At 36.7% G+C, this 19780-nt stretch overlaps 1 protein-coding gene and 1 non-coding gene across 2 annotated transcripts in view; one reads left to right on the top strand and one right to left on the bottom strand.

Annotated features, from left to right (window-relative positions):
- The window catches only part of CFAP54 (cilia and flagella associated protein 54), a 298883-nt gene that overhangs the window by 46963 nt on the left and 232140 nt on the right, over nucleotides 1–19780 (top strand). The window contains exons 15-19 of the mRNA XM_032646796.1: nucleotides 1490–1566; nucleotides 7882–8010; nucleotides 8375–8501; nucleotides 13004–13090; nucleotides 13181–13302. Coding sequence (XP_032502687.1) covers nucleotides 1490–1566; nucleotides 7882–8010; nucleotides 8375–8501; nucleotides 13004–13090; nucleotides 13181–13302 — 542 coding nt within the window. The remainder of the gene's footprint in view (nucleotides 1–1489; nucleotides 1567–7881; nucleotides 8011–8374; nucleotides 8502–13003; nucleotides 13091–13180; nucleotides 13303–19780) is intronic.
- On the bottom strand, nucleotides 970–1076 carry LOC116761432. The gene has a single exon (XR_004351999.1). It is a non-coding gene; the product is annotated as a U6 spliceosomal RNA (small nuclear RNA).

The following is a 19780-nucleotide window of genomic DNA, read 5'->3' as shown; positions in this document are numbered from 1 at the left end:
TTGCTGTGTCCTCCTGGACTCTCTTCCCAAGATCTGGAGGTTACTTCCTTCCCAAGATCCTGGCTCTGTATTGAAATTAGCATCTTAGCTTGCAGATGAAAAAAAAAAAGTGTATTTTTCTAGTTTCCTAGCCAGCAGAATGTTTCCAGATTATCTGTTACTGGAAGCAAAAGGTCCAATGATTACTTTTTTTAAAAAAGTCTATTTCTTATTCAATTTTATTATTTTGTTTACTAGTTATTTCTGGGAGACTATTGTTTTATATTCTTCAATTATAAATGGGCTAAATACAATTCATTATACTGATCCTTTGTTAAAATGTTTCATTTCTAAAGAACTAATCAATATTAGAGCACAGTCCATTTGTAAATTTGAAAACATCTACATTTATGTCATGAGCAGTTGTCCCCATTTAGACATATAAATTTTTATAACTTTTACAACAATGTTATTCTCATTATCATATTGGCACATTAAACACAAAGTTCAAGTCATTTTTTGTATGTTAATTATGATAATCTGCTTCAAGATGTTTATTTATTCATCTGTTTATTAAATAATTCATTGTCTAATTGGAATTACTGAATAATTTTTAGACTAGGAAACTAGCATTGCCATATACATTTTTATTATTTATATTCTAATTCAAGCCAGACTTTTCTGACATTTGTCTAAATTTACTGTTACTTGCTGAATGCTTTTCAGTGGACTTTCTATAGAATATATAGAAAGACCAATCTCTTTACCATAATATAACCTTGCTGATAATCAAGCTTTTTGAGTTGGTTTGTTGTATTCCAAGCTGCTTTTATTTATTTATTTATTTATTTTTAGGAGTGATGGATAGGTTTATTATCTTGATTGTATTTCAAACTCAAGTGTACAGTTGAATATAGTGTTCAGTTTATTTAATTTATTTATTTAAATAGATCTTTATTGGAGTATAATTGCTTCACATAATACTGTGTTAAAAATGTGGAATGCTTCACGAATTTGTGTGTCATCCTTGCACAGGGGCCATGCTAATCTTCTCTGTATCATTCCAATTTTAGTATATGTGTTGCCAAAGCGAGCACTACAAGATGCTTTTAAATTGACTTATATAAAGACAAAATGTAATTATGTGGAAGAAATAATTTGTTGTTCAACTTCTAAGTGTTGAATCATTTCTGAAATCATGGGTGAAAAGATAACTAGCGTAATGTTCTTTATGATTATGATTCACTGTTATATTTCCATTTTTCTCTTTCATCCTTTTATTTTCTCTGGTCCTTCCTTCTCTTTGTTCCTCTCTCTCTCCTACTCTCTCCTCCTCCTCTTCCTATTTTTCCTCTTTTTATTCTCCTCATTTTCCTTTTTCTCTTCCTTCCCTCCCTCCCTCCCTTCCTCCCTCCCTCCCTCCCTCCCTCCCTCCCTCTCACCCTCCCTCCCTCCTCCCCTTCCTTCTTTCCTTCCTTCTTTCCTCTCTTTCTTTCTCTCTATTTTTCAGATATACCTTTAAGGAAAGGGACTAGTGAATCCCTTGGGGCTCCAAAAGGGAGTGTGGAAACTCTTCCAATATTAAAGGTATTGCAAAATATTTTAGAAAATATAGTTAAAAACATGAATTTTAATTTTCAAATAATATTAAGTTTGTAAATGTATAATGGTTAATTATAGAAGTAATTTTGAATATTTAATATCTGAGAAATTATGGTTTCTGTATACATTGAGAACTATATGGACATTTTTCTACGTTTTGTTTTTACTTTAGAAAAAAATCTAATCAGCTCCAAAAATAAGCTAGATAAAGCATCTTAGGAGGATTTATAGTTATATTACTATTGATATTTTGAATGTGTTGTGATTCATAGACTTACAGAGCAGAGATGTCCTACTTAGCATTCACCTCTGACAGATTAAATTAGTTACTACCTGCTAAAAATGCACCTAGAACAGTCCCTGGCATGTGGCAAGTTCTCACTGAATGTTAGCTTAAGAGAAGATAGAAGATGAGGGAGACAAATGGCCATTCTTCTTTTTGATTATAGTTTTCTTACTATATTTGAATTCTTTTTGTACATCATGGATTGTGTTGACCTGTATAGCTGAATGGGAGTCTAGGGAATTGTCTCATATATGTAATAAACATTTATTTACAGGCAAGAACTAGAATAGCATTTTGCAAACTCTGTCCTATGTGATGCTAGTACTACCCTTCAGAAAAGGATGCCAGGGTCAAGTAACCCTGGCTGACTTGAATTAAATACAATAGTTTCCTTACTGTATGACTTCTCAGGGGCATTAATTTACTCATGAGTACTGTGGTTTTCCAAGAAGGAGATATAGAATACCATATGTTCCATTATTGAAAATAAAACTCATTTTATCTACTTAGGACACTAATGTTCATGGACTACAGTTGAAAAATACTTTTCTAGAGAGGAAGCCAGTGATCTATATTTTGGTTTATCTGATTAATTAAAAAAACTATAATTTTAACTTACAAAAGTTGTGTTAACATTAGAGGGCATTTCAAGGTACTAAAAAATGAAGAAAAAATTCTGTAATTTCACTATATGGACCTAAACATTATCATTTTCTATATTTTCTACTAGTCTTTTTCACAATTAAAAAAAATATTTATTTATTTATTTTATTTTTGGCTGCGTTGGGTCTTTTGTTGCTGCATGTGGGCTTTTATGTAGCTGCGACGAGCGGGGGCTACTCGCTTTGTTGCAGTGCGTGGGCTTCTCATTGCGGTGGCTTCTCTTGTTGTGGAGCATGGGCTCTATGCCTGCAGGCTTCAGTAGTTGCAGCACATGTGCTCAGTAGTTGTGGTTCACGGGCTCTAGAGCACAGGCTCAGTAGTTGTGGTGCCTGGGCTTTGTTGCTCTGCGGCATGTGGGATCTTCCCGGACCAGGGCTCGAACCTGTGTCCCCTGAACTGACAGGCAGATTCTTAACTACAGAGCCACCAGGGAAGCCCTCTTTTTCACAATTTTTTTTTATTACTGCTGTTTTATTAAGTTTGTATGTAAAGTTTAGTCTAATACAAAACACAAAAATCTGTTTTCTTTCATTAATTCAACAAATCTCTATTGAGAGCCTGGTCTATGGCATGCATTGATTTAGGCTCTGAGAAGACACATTTTTAGCATAGTAACATTGTAATGTTTTTTCTTAACATGAATCCACCAGCACTTTTTCCTGTTGCTAAATGTTAATCCTCATGATTACTATGTTTTCTCTGAAAAATTGATTTGAAATATATGACATACAATTATAAAGAATATTATAATGAAGAGTCATTCCCCCATCACTCTTTTAAGAAATGAAACATAGCTAGTACAGTTGAAACTCAACTCCTCCACTAACTGTTCCTGCTCACATTGTCTTTCCCCCTACCTAGGAGTAACTGCTGTTCTAAAGAGTGATTATACATTTCAGGCATTTTAGTATTTTTATTACATATGTTTGTATCCTTAAGCAGTAGAGTACTGTTTTTAAATTTATATAAATGGTGTCATACTCTGTGTATTCTTCTGCAGCTCATTTTTTAATCTCAGTACTGTGTTTGTGAGATTGACTCAAGTTGATTTGTGTAGTCATAGTGATCATTTTCACTACTACATTCTGCTTGATCAGGGTTGCACAGTAAATGGATTTGAACTTAGGTGTGTTTCCTTCAAAGTTCAGGCATTTAGCCACTATGCTATGCTGCCTCTTGATTTAAAAAAAAAGTGTCTTCAGGATATTTGTATAAAGTATTTTCTTCTAATACATAAAAAATGCAAGTCCTAAGAAACTGGGGACAAACAAAATATCCTGAATGTACCAGAGGACTGGCGGAGCATTCTGAATTTACTTTCTTGAATGTAATGTTCATCTTCTAATAATAGGTTTCAGAGAATGCAGTTTTGAGTTCTTTATGCTGTATTGTGTCTTCTAAAGAGAGAGAGCTGAGAAGTCTTAAATTGGGAACAGAGAATGTTTGAACTGCATAAGAGATTGAGGGGGCATAAAAGCTGTCTGCCAATGGTTTTTCCAGGGATCATTTACAGTGCTTGCTAAATATGTAGCTTCCTATTTCCCATTCTAGACGTATTGAATCATAATTTCAGGTGTGAGGTTCTTAAAAGTTTATAATTCAGGTGTGAGGTTCTTAAAAGTTTATAATTCAGGTGTGAGGTTCTTAAAAGTTTGCCAGGTAGATTCTTAAGGAAACTAGAATTTAAGAATTACTGGCTTAGCGGACTAGCACTTATTCTTTGAAGCTTCATAGGGCAGGAATAGGAATACTAGTAGATGTTACAAAGTGCTAGGTTTTGGCTTGGATGGAAACATTCTGGCAATTAAAGGCACTAAATGAAATGGATTTCTTAGAAGGTGACCATGAAGAAACTGAAAACCATTTATGAACTATTGCTACTGTGTTTAAATTAGAAAAATTCACCTTTTCCTTGATATGATTTATTGCCATCTGCTGGGAAATTATCAAAATAAATATAGAAGTCTATGATGACTACAATGTGAATGGCACCCCTAAAACTGTGCCATACACTACCTGCTCAGCTGTACTGGGGCATGTGGTAGGTGGAGTAAGGGTGATTCATTGGTGTGGTCTAAGGGCATAGCAGTTGGTATTGGGAGACTTGGAGTTGAATCCTGACTTTAATGTTGACTGTGTGATCTTGAATAAACTATTTAATCTGTTTGAATATAAGTGTCCTCATCTGTCAAATTATAACAATAGTATCTATTCTACTGGTAGTATTTAAGTGATACAGTTCAAATGAGCTGTTGGTAACATTGTGGAAACCAGTAACTGGCACATGGTGGCAACTCAGTTTTTCCCTTATGTTTCGCAAAGGGCACTAAATCTCAACCTAGAGTCTCAGACCTATTTGGAAGGGAGTGAAGTGGGGAAGAGTGAGAATTTATTGTAAGGAGAGTCCAAAATCCATATGCTCACCTAGCAGAGTCTGCAGGTGGGATAAATTTTATATCTTGCATGTATACGTGCAACTATTTAAAACATATATAAGGTGCTATTGTGATTATATTTTTTAAAAACTTAAAGTTTTACTGAATACATAGCTATTTTTGACAAATGGTTTATAAAGTTTTAATAATTAATAAGTACCTCATAGGATTATGGTAATTTAAAAATTAGTCCATATAAAGCATTTAGCCCAATACTTGGAACGTGTTTTAATTCAATATTAACTGTGATGATGACAAAGATGATGGTGGTGGTGATGATGACACTGTTAGAATGTGGGTATGTGTGTGGGGTCTTTGAAGCTCCTTGGTGTTAAGAGGTATCCTTAGAGACTTCTGTTTGTGGCAAAATGGAAAACTAGGTGACCTGAAAACCCTCTTCCTACAAAACACCTAGAAATTTTGGACAGAATTGAACAAATATCCTTAAGTACACCACAGAGCTCACAAGAAAGTAAGGTAAATTCCAGGGGCCAAAATAGAAAGGGGAGCTGAAAACCAAAATGGTAAGTTTATGAATAGATGCTGCAGTAGGTTGATGGGCTCAGTTACAAAGAAACTTAGATTAACAACCATTTAGGGACAAGAGATGAGCCTTGGGCACATGAAGGATGGGGCTTGGAACTCAGACTCACACATTTAGTCAGAGCCTACAAGACTCATCTTAGGAAACCGTCGACTAGAAAAATATCTGCCTATTTGGTAGGGAGGTTTCTCAGTTTGGGTACTGAAAGTGGAGTAAACGGGAGAAAGTCTCTCTTCCTAATAATTTGGACCTGCCCTCATGTAGGTCCGTTTTTCAAATTTACACTATTTGGGTTGTGATTCTCCCTGAGCCTGTGATTCTTTTTTTTTTTTTTTAATAAAATTTCATTGAAGTATAGTTGATTTACAATGTTGTGTTAATTTATGCTGTATTGCAAAGTGATTCATTAAGCATATATATATTCTTTTTCATATTTTTTTCCATTATGGTTTATCACAGGACATTGAATGTAGTTCCCTGTGCTATACGGTAGGAGCTTGTTGTTTATGAGCCAGTGATTCTTGAATGGAGATTCATGTCTATATATATATATTTAATGTGTATAATCAAGTTATGTATATTCCAGAATGCAAGTATGAGTTGACATTAGAAAATCTATAATGCAGTACACCACATTAGCAGATGAAAAGGAGAAAATAACGACCACCTCACTAGATAAAGAGCTGCAACAAAAGCATTTGATGAAATTCAACAACCACCTTTTAAAAAATAACTCCTAACAAGTTAGGAATAGAAGAGAACTTCTGTATCCCATGAAGGGTATCATTCAAGACCTTTAATGACTGTTACACCTATGGTAAAAGATGAAAAGCAGTCCCTTTATATCGATGTAACAACTTAAAGATATCTGTCATTCTTCTGATCAAAATGTCCTAGGGGCCTTAGACAGCTGTGTGAAAAAAGAAGAGCAGAAGGAAAGGTATAAGGACTGTAAAGGAAGTATCAGACTAGTATAATACGTTGCACACTTTTAGTAATAGCAATCTAAATGTCCATCAGCAGAAGAGTGGATAAGTGAATTGTGATGTGGTCCTCAGCACAACACCATTTCATCGTAGCAGTTAAGGTGAGTGAGATAAAGTGGGCTTGAACTAGAGTCAGCCTGGCATCATTGCCATCCACGTCTAGAGTCACCTTCACACTACAGGGGGAAAACCTGGAACTACATTTCCCACCATCTCATTTCCATACGGTTCTAGGTTAGTCTTCCAGTGAGGGGCATTTGCATGAATTTGTAATACACAAGGGAAGAGAGAGTTCTTATTCTGCAGTGGCGGATGGAAGAAGTTAATTGACCAGCCTCGCTGAGCAAGCCCTTGCAATTCACTTGCTTCAGCGTGGTAGACACTTGAGGTTGTCACCTGCCTCCTAGATTCTTAGATTCCTGTAAATTCATCACTGGCAGCTTTCTTGATCTTTGCACTCCCAGGCCTTCCAGCAGTGATGGACACTTCTAGTTCTGTGCATTAAATCCCTTTCTGCTTGCAATACCTAGAGTTGCTCTGTGTTCCTAACTAAACCCTGACTGACACACTGAGTTGCAGGAGAAGATTTCAGTGACATATGGTTGAGTGAAAAAAGTGAACTGCAGAATTTGCAAGAGAATTAAAAATATGCAAAGTGATATTGTATATTGTTAATGGACACATACACATGTAGTAAAAGTTTAAAAACATGCAAAAGAATGGTTAAAAACCAAATTCAAGGACAGTGACTACCTCTAGGGGCAGAGAAGAGGAGGGTCACTATAAACAGTTATATAGGGAATTTCAGTGATCTGCATGTATGTGTTTGCTTTATTTCCTAAACATTTTCTGAAGAAAATATGCAAAATTAGAAAGTTTGAACAAAGCTGGTTGCTCTTTATGTTATTCTCTGTATTTGTCTCTCTGTGAGGATAATTATAATAGAAGGTATTTAGTTTTTGAAAATCACAATGTAGACCATTGGATTTGATGGCCTCCAAGTCTAGATTCCCAGCTCAGAGATTCAAAAAAAATTAACTTTCAAAATAAAGTATGTGAAAATGACAAATTATGAGTTAGATTTTTAAAATTTACCTATACATTTGGTGCCATCAGAATTTTGAAAACCATAAAAGGAAGTTATATACATGTTTTTGAAAAGTTTAGTTAATATTTGGAAAAATGATGAACTGTATTTTACCTCTATTAATAGTATTCCACGTTTAATCAAAAGCAAATATACTTAGTAAGAAATATGTCATTGATCTTGGATAGGCTATTTAAATTTGTTATTTGGTTTTGAATTATTGTTAAAAACTTGGGAAGTGTTGTATATGGTTTTCCCTTAAATTTAATTTTTCTGTTTTGTTTATAAAATTCCTTTAGAAAAAACCTGAGGAACAGTTATTTTTGGCCTATGAAGTTCTTGAAAAAGCCATTGGTGGAATAAATTTGAATTGCATGTTAACTGCTTTGCCAAATGGATCATCAGTGGTTGACCATTGCTATGCCACGGTGAGAATGAGAAACTCTTACATTAGGTTTATTTTACTTAACTAGGAAGAGGGCTGGCGTTGCAAATAGGTAAGTAAAGCACGGTTTGTGGTGGCTTCCCTCTCATAGGCCAGAAATATATTCCCTTTTTTCCAGAAGAAATCAAGGAGGGTGAGGAGTCTTTGAATCTGTCACTGAAAAGGCTGCTGGTGAACTTGAAAAGCAGATTTCTTAGTGTGTAAGCCAGATTGCAAAGAGTTGAGAAGTGAGCAGACTTTAATGGCTAAGAGTAAAGTGATAACCAGAATGATAATAAGACAGAGCTGTTTTTAGTATGTTTTGATAACCATATGCCTTTTTAATTTTTACTTCAATTCTGCCGAAGCACACCCCCGGTGTAGATGCAGACATGTGCAAACCAGTCACACCGAATAGTTTCATAATGGATTTGCATCTTGAACTAATTGAAGCCCAGCACCGAATGGCCGTTGTGCTTCTTGACCAATTGCAAGGTAGTAGCCATCAAAGCAAATAACTTGTTCTGAATCAGTTTTAAGACAAGTTCAAGTACAGAATCAATTTAATTTGTAAACAGTGTTGTTGACTAGGTGTTTTCCAGATAAATGTCATTATTTTATTTTTTCTTACTTCTCTGATAAATATCAATAGATATATTTCATTATTTCTTTACACCTTGCATAGCAAATCAGTAAACTTCTAAAAAATTGAATTGCTTGAGTTATAGTAAATTATTGATATTTTATTAATTTAATGAAGCAAACATTTATTGAGTCTTTATCAAATCTAGGAACTATATTAAGCTTGGTCCAAATAAGACACAGCCTTTAATTTTGAGCTTCTAGATAAGTAAGCCAACTATAATAGTCAAGGTTAATAAATGCAATAGAAGTGGTCTCAGAGTGTTTGTTATGGGCACACAGAAGAGTATAACAGTTAAGAAAGTCAGGGATGGCTTCTTGGAAGAAGTGATAGTTGACCAGAAGGCTATCTTTATCTTCATAGATATCTTTATGAAGAAAATTGAGAAGGAGGCAGTCATTTTGAATGGAGAAAGCAATTTTTAGTAAGGTGGAAGCAAACAATTATATGGTGAAGTCTAGAAACTGCTGGAATTTTCTTATGGCTGCAGTAAAGAGCACACATGGGAGATTGACACAGATAAATAAGCCTAGAGAGGTAGATCACAGATCTTGAAGGGTTAAATCGTTTATATTTTATCTTGGAAGCTATTGAAAAATGTAGAAAGACATCTCTGACAGCAGTGTGAGAGGACAGATGAGTTGGATCTAAGTTGTTTTTGCCTCATTATTTAGGTAAAGAGGTCAAAAGATTTAAAAAAAATGCCAATAGTAATTCTAGTGTGCATATAGAAACACAACTACTCAAGTTTCAGGATAAGATTTAAAATATTATTAGGTCTAAAAATCTCTTCTGTTTGAGGTTAAATTTTGATAAAGCCAAGTTACTCCTGGCATGATTATATAGTCAATATTCATTTAACTGCCACTTCCTCATTTTAAATTACTGAGTAATTATAGAATAGAACTGAGTATTCCAGCCTAACATGACTTCTGATCTCTGTCGAATACATTCAGATGTCCCATCATATATACAGCTAAACAAATTTAATCAAATGCTGGTTAATTAAATAATTTTTGAGTGCAGACTTTTTCTCCTCAGCTTTATTAAGATATAATTGACATACTGCATTATGTAAGTTCAAGGTGTACAACGTGTAGATTTGATACACTAACATATTGCAAAATGATTACTGTCATAGTGTTAGCTAACAGCTCAAGCATGTCACATAATTCCCGTTTCTTTTTCTGTGGTGAGAACATGCAAGATTTACTCACTTTGCAACTTACAAGTGTCTACTACAGTATTATTAACTATGATCCATGCTGTACATTAGGTCCCCAGAACTTATTCATCTTATGTACCCTTTGACCAATATCTCTCCATTTTCCCACTTCCTCAGCCCCTGCTAACCACCATTCTACTCTCTGTTTCTATGAGTTTGGGTTTTTTAGATTCCACATATAAGTGATGCCATACAGTATTTGTCTTTCTCTGTGTAACTTATTTCACCTAGCATAATGCCCTCAAAGTCCATGCATATTAGTGCAAATGTCTTTCTCCTGACTGAATAATATTCCAGTGTGTGTGTGTATGTGTGTGTGTGTGTGTGTGTCACATCTTCTTTATACGTTCACCTACTGATGGATATTTAGGTTGTTGCCATATCTTAGCTATTGTGAATAATGCTGCAATGAACATGGGACTGTAGATGTCTCTAAGATCTTGTTTTTATTTCCTTTGGAGATATACCCAGAAGTAGATTTCTGGATCATATAGTACTTCTATTTTTAATTTTTTGAGAAACCTCCATAGTGTTTTCCATAGTGGCTTAACCAATTTACATTCCTACCAATAGTGTATAAGGGTATCCTTTAATCCACAGCCTCGCCAATGTTTATTATCTTTTGTCTTTTTTGATGATAGCCATTTTAATAGGCGTGAGGTAATATCTTATTGTGGTTTTGATTTGCATTTCCCTGATGATTAGTGATGTTAAGCATCTTTTCATGTACTAGTAGGCCATTTGTATATTTTCTTTGGAAAAATGTCTATTTAGTTCCTCTGTCCACTTTTTTTTTTTTTGTGGTACACGGGCCTCTCACTGTTGTGGCCTCTCCCGTTGTGGAGCGCAGGCTCCGGACGCGCAGGCTCAGCGGCCGTGGCTCACGGGCCCAGCCGCTCTGTGGCATGTGGGATCTTTCTGGACCGGGGCACAAACCTGTGTCCCCTGCATCGCCAGGTGGACTCTCAACCACTGTGCCACCAGGGAAGCCCTCTTCTGCCCATTTTAAGATCAGATTTTTTTATTATTAAATGGCTTGAGTTTTTTATATATTTTGGATATATCTATAAATACCTATATATCTATATATAGATAACCGACTTTAAAAAAAATGCACAACATGAGAGTTGCAAGTTAAGTTTTATTTGGGGCAAAATGAGGACTATAGCCTGGGAGACAGCATCTCAGATAGCTCTGAGAAACTGCTCCAAAGAGGTAGGGGGAAGGTCAGTATGTATGTGATTTTGGTGAAGGCGGGGAGTACATGGAATGAAGCACATATTTTTTTGCAGAAGGTTTCTGCTAGTCACGAGGAGCAGACGTCACCATGAAAGATTTTTTTTTTTTTTTTTTTTTTTTTTTGCGGTACGTAGGCCTCTCACTGTTGTGGCCTCTCCCGTTGCGGAGCACAGGCTCCGGACGCGCAGGCTCAGCGGCCATGGCTCACGGGCCTAGCCGCTCCGCGGCATGTGGGATCTTCCCGAACCGGGGCACGAACCCGTGTCCCCTGCATCGGCAGGCGGACGCTCAACCACTGCGCCACCAGGGAAGCCCACCATGAAAGATTTTAGTGCTTTTCTAGATATGAGGGGATACAAGAATTGGCCTCATAAAATCAACTCCTGAAAATACCTAACTATCTGAAGACCTGTTCTACCAGTTTTTCCCAGAGCACAGAGGGCCTCATTTCTGCTCTCCACCCGGAGCTCCTTTCAGGGGATGTTGAAAGTCAGCAGCTGCAGCTGCACATGATCTAATCCTTGTAGAGGTAGCTGGCAAGTGCCAGTTTGTAGTTGACTCTTTCTCTCTCTCTCTCTCTCTCTCTCTCGCTCTCTCTCTCTCTCTCTCTCTCGTGTGTGTGTGTGTGTGTGTGTGTGTGTGTGTGTGTGTGTATGTATATATTTACATAGGATTAGTTATTATTTCTTTGCAATATCTCTGGATCTGCTTGATATTTTTCTCTGCTTAATTGAACTGCCACCCTAGCACAGATTATCACTTTTTTTCTCCTGTCATTCTTCACTCTTGTATGCTGCTGTCTGACTAATGTTGCCTAAATACTGTTTTTGTCATTCTTATTCAAGAACTTTACAGTGGTTGTCTATTGATGACTGTGGCATTTAAATGTGACTCCTGTATTGGGCATTCAGCGTTTTCTTGCAATCTCATCCTTCTTATCTCCAGTGATTATAATCATGAGAACCATCACTTAATTAGCATTTATAATACCCTAGGTACTGAGAGAAAGATGCATTATTTTCCGCTTTGTGTTGCTATTTCCATGAAGATAAATTTCCTTATCCTTTGCCATTAAAGGAGCCTTATATCCTTTAACGGTGTCTTTTGGCATCTTTTCATCAATCAGTCATCATCCCATGGTGACTCATGTGCATTAGCACAAATAATTAAACTTCAATAAAAGGGGTTTATTGTAAGGTTACTACAGGTACACTCATGTACCTTTAAGGAGAGAAACAATATATTGCCAGGTCTCTTGAGGGCCAGACCTGGAAAATCAAGAATCAGTGCAATATTCTCCATCTCCCTGGACCAGCATACCTTTATTTTCTTCTCCCTCATCCTGCTACCTCTTTCCTGGACCACCGTGATGGTCATTCCTAGTTGCACACCAGGATCTCTCACTGCTCACAATCGGGAATAATTTGTGTGTCAGTTAAAAATCTTGAGAGAGGCTCTGATTTTATCAGCCACAGATAGAAGAGAATGGAGGTCTTCATGTGGTACCCAGAGCTCTTGCAGGAACCATGGATGGAGCAATTTTGAAAAGTTTATGAAGGGGGAAAGTGAACAAAAGTTGGTTGGACCCTATTTATCAACCTTCAAGATAATTTTATTTAAGGTGAAATAGAAAATCAAATATTGTTATAACTTAAAAATTCTTGATCTTCTCATACAGTAGCAAATAAAAGAGAATTTAATGATGAAACTGTATTAGATTTGTTTGAATTTTTATCTATTAATGAAAAAAAAGATGACATGATAGAGGAAGCAATAATTTTACAAATAGTTACTCTTTAGTGTTTAGAAAATATTTCCTTTCTTGAACATAAACCTAATTGTGATAACAATCTCCTTCTTCTCCTTCTTCTCCTTCTTCTTCTTCTTCAGTTTTGCAGACACCAACTGTTAGCAAAAATATATCTACCAAAGGTGCAGAAAAGCCGAAAAAACCTGGAAGTCCTGATTGTTTTACAGGTAATTAAGTTTTGGATAAACTGTCTTTCCGCATTTTTTAAAGATAGTTTTTATGTTGCCCTTTTGGTGAAATGTTTGTTGCTTTTACAGAATTAAATGTAATGAATAAAATAAGGAAGAATAAGCTATCCAAAGCAATTTACTTGATGCAGAAAGCCCTTCTAATGTTTGAGAAAGATGCAGCCTGTACATCTCTACATAACTTCTTGATGGTAACAATATATCATTTCTTCTTTTAGTCCTGACATGCAACCCCTGTTAAAAATGAATGATTTATTTCTCTTTGCTAAAAATAATGTGTTGCCGTTAACATTAGATTATGAACTTTTAGATTTGCCGTGTCTAGTCTTCTCTTTGTGAAGTGCAATAGTTTTAAGCAGGGAAATTAATCTGTATCTCTAGCCCTGAACTCTCCTGAAATGAGAGGTTCTCTCTCTGCAGGGAGACCTTACATGGGGAGCTAAATAAAATCAGGATTCAAAATGATGTAAATCGTAGAATGTAAGTGACACTGTGCCAGCATCAATGCATTCCTTACTATGGAACTAAAATACTTAAAGTCCATGGGCTAAAGTACCTTCTCTCAGATGGATATTGCTGATTTATGGACCAATTGCCTTGCTGTTGTTGTCTCTCTCTGACCTGGAAATTGTTCTGTCTTCTTACTTATTCATTGTATGTTGATTTTAGAGTTTAAATTTCTGAGGGGAATCACATTTCTGTTTTATTTTTGCCCCTGTGTATCACAAAAGTTTGACTGTGTTGGCTGAATGAATGGCATATGATGAGGTAGAGAATACAAGTAGCTTGTCTGACAAGGGAAAGAGAAGAGTAAGTCAAAGCTAGGGGAAGGATACAGAGTTTAAGAAGAGTTCGACATATAGTGGGGGTCCTCTAATAGAAGAGGGAAGGGGATGAGATTGAAAGCACATGTAAGCACATCTTCAGTGGAGGGTGGGCTGCAGAGCAGACACCTCATCCTCCGATATAAAAGGGAAGGAGGAACAGACAGATGTAGATTTCAATAAGTCCATTGGTGTGGAGGCAGAGAGTTGAGTGGATGCCTTCTTATCTCAATCATGTGTAAAATAGGAGGCAAGGGAATCTGCCAGCCATGGAGAGTGAGGGTGGCTAGTTGGACTGGGGAGAGAGAAGGTGATTGGAGAGTGGAGAGGAATGGATGAGGGAGCTGACTCTAAGTTAAAGGACTGGCCAGCATCCTAAAGTTCTGGCTGAGGTTGAAGACCATGGATTTTCAGGTGGCCTCGTCTGCATGCTGGTATGATATTATCCTGGTGTGGTACTCTTAGTAGCTGTGACAGTAGAGATTTGTACTGGACTGGATTTTTAAAAAAAGTACGAAAGTATAGGTTAAAAGTTCATAATGAAAAATGGGTGTAGATTGAGTAGGGAAGGAAGTAACACCATCAAGACTTTTAAAGACTTGGTAGACTATGGAGATATCAAGAGATTGGGCATCTCTCTGAGGTCAGGGACCAGAAAATCAGAATCTGAGAGAGCTAGAAGGATAGGTGTTGGAAGTTAGAAAGTATTGGGTTGACCTAAAAGTTCATTCCGGATTTTCCATAAGATGTTACGGAAAAACCTGAACCAACTTTTTGGCCAATGCAATAGAATATTGGAATTTTAGATTTCTGGTATGTAGTACTTCCTGATCATAAGTCCATCACTTCATTCATCCAACATATGTTTTTGAGTGCCTATGATCCATTCAGCCAATGTTTTATTGCAAGTTGACTATGTGCCTGGTATTATGCTGAGTACAAGGGATAAAAACGAACAAAAATCCTCTCTTTATTCAACCAATATTGATGGATTGCCTGCTCTTTGTGGTCTCTGTCTTCAAGATAAATCCAGTCTATGGGAACATAGACGTGTAAGTAGGTGATTATGAGTCATTGTCATAGGTGCTCTAATTGCAAGAGTGCCAGGGGAATTCAGGAAGGGAATACCTGACCCAACAGTGGGGAATATTTGAAGAAACATCCAGAAAAAGTGACATGAAGTTGAATACTGAAAGACAGGCAGGAGTACCCAGAGAAAGAGAAAGACAAAAGTGGAAAGGACATGCAAGGCAGAGAGAACAACCTGTGCAAAGGTCCTGAGGCTAGAAAGGTCATAGAGTGCTTGTGGTCCTGGAGGTCATTCAGTGTAACAGAAGCTTCGATGCAACGGCAAAGGGGAGGGAAGTGTTTGGTGAGGATGGTAAGAGGTGAGACCAGAGAGAAAGTAGAGTCTAGCTCGTAAGAAGTCTAAGGATTCTGGATAAATAGATGCTATCAGTGTTCAAGGTGGGGAAGTCTGTCCTGGCAGTATTAGGGGAGAGCCTCATTACAGTAGAATTTCCAGCATCTGAATGAAGGAATTGGATGATGGTATTGGATGGTCTCGGCTGACCAGGCCAAGTGGTGTCTGATCTCTGCTGGAAGACTCCTGGGGTTCAGATCCATTTTCTCAGCAGTTGCTTCTGCAGCCGCTCGCTACTGCCTAGTGCTTGGAGGACATTAGTACTTCAGTCCTACTTCCATGGCAAGTAAAACTTATCTTTCTTTTAGAACTGTTTCTCTCAGAACTCATCTCATGACCTCTCACAGTCCAGAGAGAGTAAAGCCTCTGGGATTTTCCCTTTTGGTTTATTATGATGCAATCTTGTCTTTATATTATCACAATATGCCCATTGCTCTGTTAGGTCTCTATCTTTCTACCACTGTGACTGGGAACACACGGGAGATGTGAGAGGTCTGAAGTTTTCATGTTCTCCTTGTGTATCTTTTCCTTCTATTTCTTAAGTGAAACTTTTAAGAAAAATTATAATATCCTCTTAGACTCATGAGAGGCATTTAGAAGCTCTACTTTTTACGAGGAGCGCTCCATAAGAATTGTCACCAGCTGGGAAATGTTGAATATTTATTTAGAAGTCCTGAAATCTTCTATAGCCACCTCTGCTCCTCTGTGGCAATTTTTCATCCTGGTGTTAAAGCTTAATGATCAGTCCTCAGGGTACTCTCATAAACAACGATGTTATGGCTCAAATAATTGCCAAAGTTTCTTTCCTTAAAGAAGACAAATAAATTTCATTCCCTTGGCAATCATTTTCTTTTGGGCTATATTACAGCATGCTTTACATTATCACGGTCTGGTAATAAAATTATCCACAAATCAGTATTTGATGTGTCACCTGATACCATAAAAAAGATTTGAAAAGCCTGGGTCTTTGCAGAATCCTTAAATAATTCATACCCTGTTTTAGTTTTTCAGAAGTTTCCCGACCTTGTGGAGATGGATACTCTCATCAGGTGTCTGTTTTATTCCAAGTCCATTAAAGGTGGACTAGCTTGTTGCTATGGATGAGGGACAGACCTTTGATAAGAACCCGTTAGCCTTCCAAAAGAGATGGCTGGCTTTTTTTCTTGATTGTGGGGCTTTATTTTTCTCGTTTTCCTGTCTCGGTTATTTGACTTCTGGAAGTCCATATTGGCATTTTACACATTATACCTCAGATTGATTTTAATGGATTGCACCTAGAACCAGCCTGAGATGTCTCTGATTTTCTACTTCCGATAAATAGAGGAGTCAGTATATGGCTTATGATCACTCCTAGTTCACTTCAGAGTCCAGCAGCCCAACCTTCAGCGTCTTTGCGGAGCAATTCCTCACTGGGAAGAAGCAGGAATACTCCTCAATCCAAGTGCTGAGGGTACCAGGGCAGGGTTGTATACTGTTGTTTTCTGTCTAGCATTTCTTTCCCTCTTCCAAACATCACCTTTGGAGGAATTTCTTCTTCCCCACTAGAAGAAATCAGGTAGGACTTTTCAGGGCCTCTCTTCTCTGCCAGCCAAGAGGAGGACTGGTGATGCAAGCTAGGCTGATTGGTTGCTCCCTTCTTGGAATCTGAATCTTGAACAGAGGGATAAAAAGACAAAAAGTAGTTGGCATTCATTCATTCCAATGCCTGTGTCCTGATTAGACTATGTTAGTTGTGTTCTGTAGACCCTCTTGCCTCTCTGGACCTGCTGTGTTCCAAGCCTCATGTTGCTGTTGCTTCTGTTGCAAAGAGCCCTAACTGATGCATCTAGTGTTCCCCTAGGACTATATGTTGAAACTTAAATCAATAATTGACATGATTTTAGCAGTTCCGAAATCCAGTCATAATGCTTCAACTCTAAGCAAAGGAGCATTATAGATTAGCAGATTATTTTTTATAATCAACACAGAATCCACTTTTATGGTCCTAATTTGAAACCAGAACTCATGAAGAAGCCCAGGCCACTAGAAGTTCTAATCACTCCTGGCTCTAATACTTGCTGAATTTACACCTTGATGGCCCCTAAATACCATTGTATTAACTATGTTAGCAGTAACTGGATTACCAAGTGAAGTGATTTTTCCTATTTTATAACATTTTAGTCAAATTAATTCTATTTGCTTTTTTAAGGAAAAATATATGTAAGCCAGTATTCTTCAGAGATCTTCTCAGTTCTTTTTAATTGTTCATGCTGAAGTCTTCCTCATAAAGAGTAAAACCCTTTTTGATTCTAACCCCCCTGTTTTGAGGTCATGTTTTGACCTGCAGTCTTCAAACTACTGACAGAGATTTTAGAATATTTACATTTTAGGATTTTTTTCTTTTAAATATTTTGACGTTATTGCATAGAAAACTTCATCTCTGGCTGCCTCTCCATGCTTCCTTTTAACTTCACTTTGTATTAAGACAAGAAATCATAATGGTTAGGAGTATAAGGCTCTTGGATTAGAGTTTTGGTACTGCCACTGACTAGCTGTATGACCAAGGTCAAATTACCCATGCTCTGTTAAATTTTAATTTCTTCATCTGTAAAATGGGTGTTTTGGGGAAGATTCAATGAAATGATGCCTATAAAATGCTTAGCATTTGACATAGAATAAGCAGTCAATAAATGTTAGCCATTATTATTACTACTATTTTATCTTCTAATTTAAGCACTGTGGAATATTCTTTTTGTCACATCAGTATGATTTTTGATGCTTTAGATATATTTTTCTCTATCAAACTACACATTTCTTTCTGTCTTTTCTCTTAGATCTTATAAAGCGTATATTTTATTCTCAGCAATATTCTTTGCCAGGATTCTTGGATATGACAACCTACTTTTCATCTTCTTCTGAAATGTACATAATATTGTTGAGAACCCAGAATATACCTCGGGAGATCTACTAGATGAGTAATAAATATGGTACTTTATCATTCCAGTCTTGTGATAGTTGTTTAGGTGTGTCCTAATCACGGCCTTCCAGATTGCATTACATCTTTCTGCAAGTGTTTTGCTGCACTGTGGATGTTAAGTCGTTTTCAAATGTATTTAATGTCAATCTGTCATCATAAGCCTTGAGTAACTTGTAAAAAGAGGCAGGTCACACATTCTCTAGTGGGAACCATAGGCAGAAAGATTTGCATTCAGACAGTAGTACTTTGGACTTCAGTACTATTGTTTTGTGGCAATAAAACAATATGTTTTTTTAATTGAAGTGTAGTTGCTTACAATATTATATGTTACAGGTGTACAATATAGTGATTCACAACTTTGAAAGGTTATACTCCATTTATAGTTATTATAAAGTATTGGCTTTATTCCCTGTGTTGTACAATATATCCTTATAGCTTATTTTATTTTATTTTAATTAAAAAATATTTTATTGGAGTATAGCTGACTTACAATGTTATGTTAGTTCCAGGTGTACAGCAAAGTGAATCAGTTATTCATATACATATATCTACTCTTTTTTAGATTCTTTTCCCATATAGGTCATCACAGAGTATTAAGTAGAGTTCCCCGTGCTATACAGTAGGTCCTTATTAGTTATCTATTTTATATATAGTAGTGTGTATATGTCAATCCCAATCTCCCAATTTATCCCTCCCCCCACTTTCCGCCCTGGTAACTGTAAGTTTGTTTTCTATATCTGTGACTCTATTTCTGTTTTCTAGATCAGTTGATTTGTACCCTTGTTTTTAGATTCCACATATAAGGGATATCACATGATATTTACCTTTCTCTATCTGACTTACTTCACTCAGTACGACAATATCTGGGTCCATCCATGTTGCTGCAAATGGCATTATTTCATTCTTTTTTATGGCTGAGTAAATTCCATTGTATATATGTACCACATCTTCTTTATCCATTCTTCTGTCAGTGGACATTTAAGTTGCTTCCATGTCTGGCGATTGTAAATAGTGCTGCAACGAACATCAGGGTGCATGTGTCTTTTTGAATTATGGTTTTCTGCAGATATACACCCAGGAGTGGGATTACTGGATCATATGGTAAGCAACTGACCAAGGATTAATCTCCAAAGTATACAAGCAGCTCATGCAGCTCAATATCAAAAAAACAAACAACCAATCCAAAAATGGGCAGATCTAAATAGACATTTTCCCAAAGTAGACATACAGATTGCCAACAAACACATGAAAGGATGCTCAACATCACTAATCATTAGAGAAATGCAAATCAAAACCACAATGAGGTATCACCTCACATCAGTCAGGATGGGCATCATCAAAAAATCTACAAACAGTAAATGCTGGAGAGGGTGTGGAGAAAAGGGAAGCCTCTTGCACTGTTGATGGGAATGTAAATTGATACAGCCACTATGGAGAACAGTATTGAGGTTCCTTAAAACACTAAA

The sequence above is a fragment of the Phocoena sinus genome, chromosome 10 (assembly GCF_008692025.1).
Source record: "Phocoena sinus isolate mPhoSin1 chromosome 10, mPhoSin1.pri, whole genome shotgun sequence".
Taxonomy (NCBI): Eukaryota; Metazoa; Chordata; class Mammalia; order Artiodactyla; family Phocoenidae; genus Phocoena; species Phocoena sinus.
The sequence above is the reverse complement of the archived record's forward strand: the minus strand, read 5'-3'. Positions and strand labels throughout refer to the sequence as shown.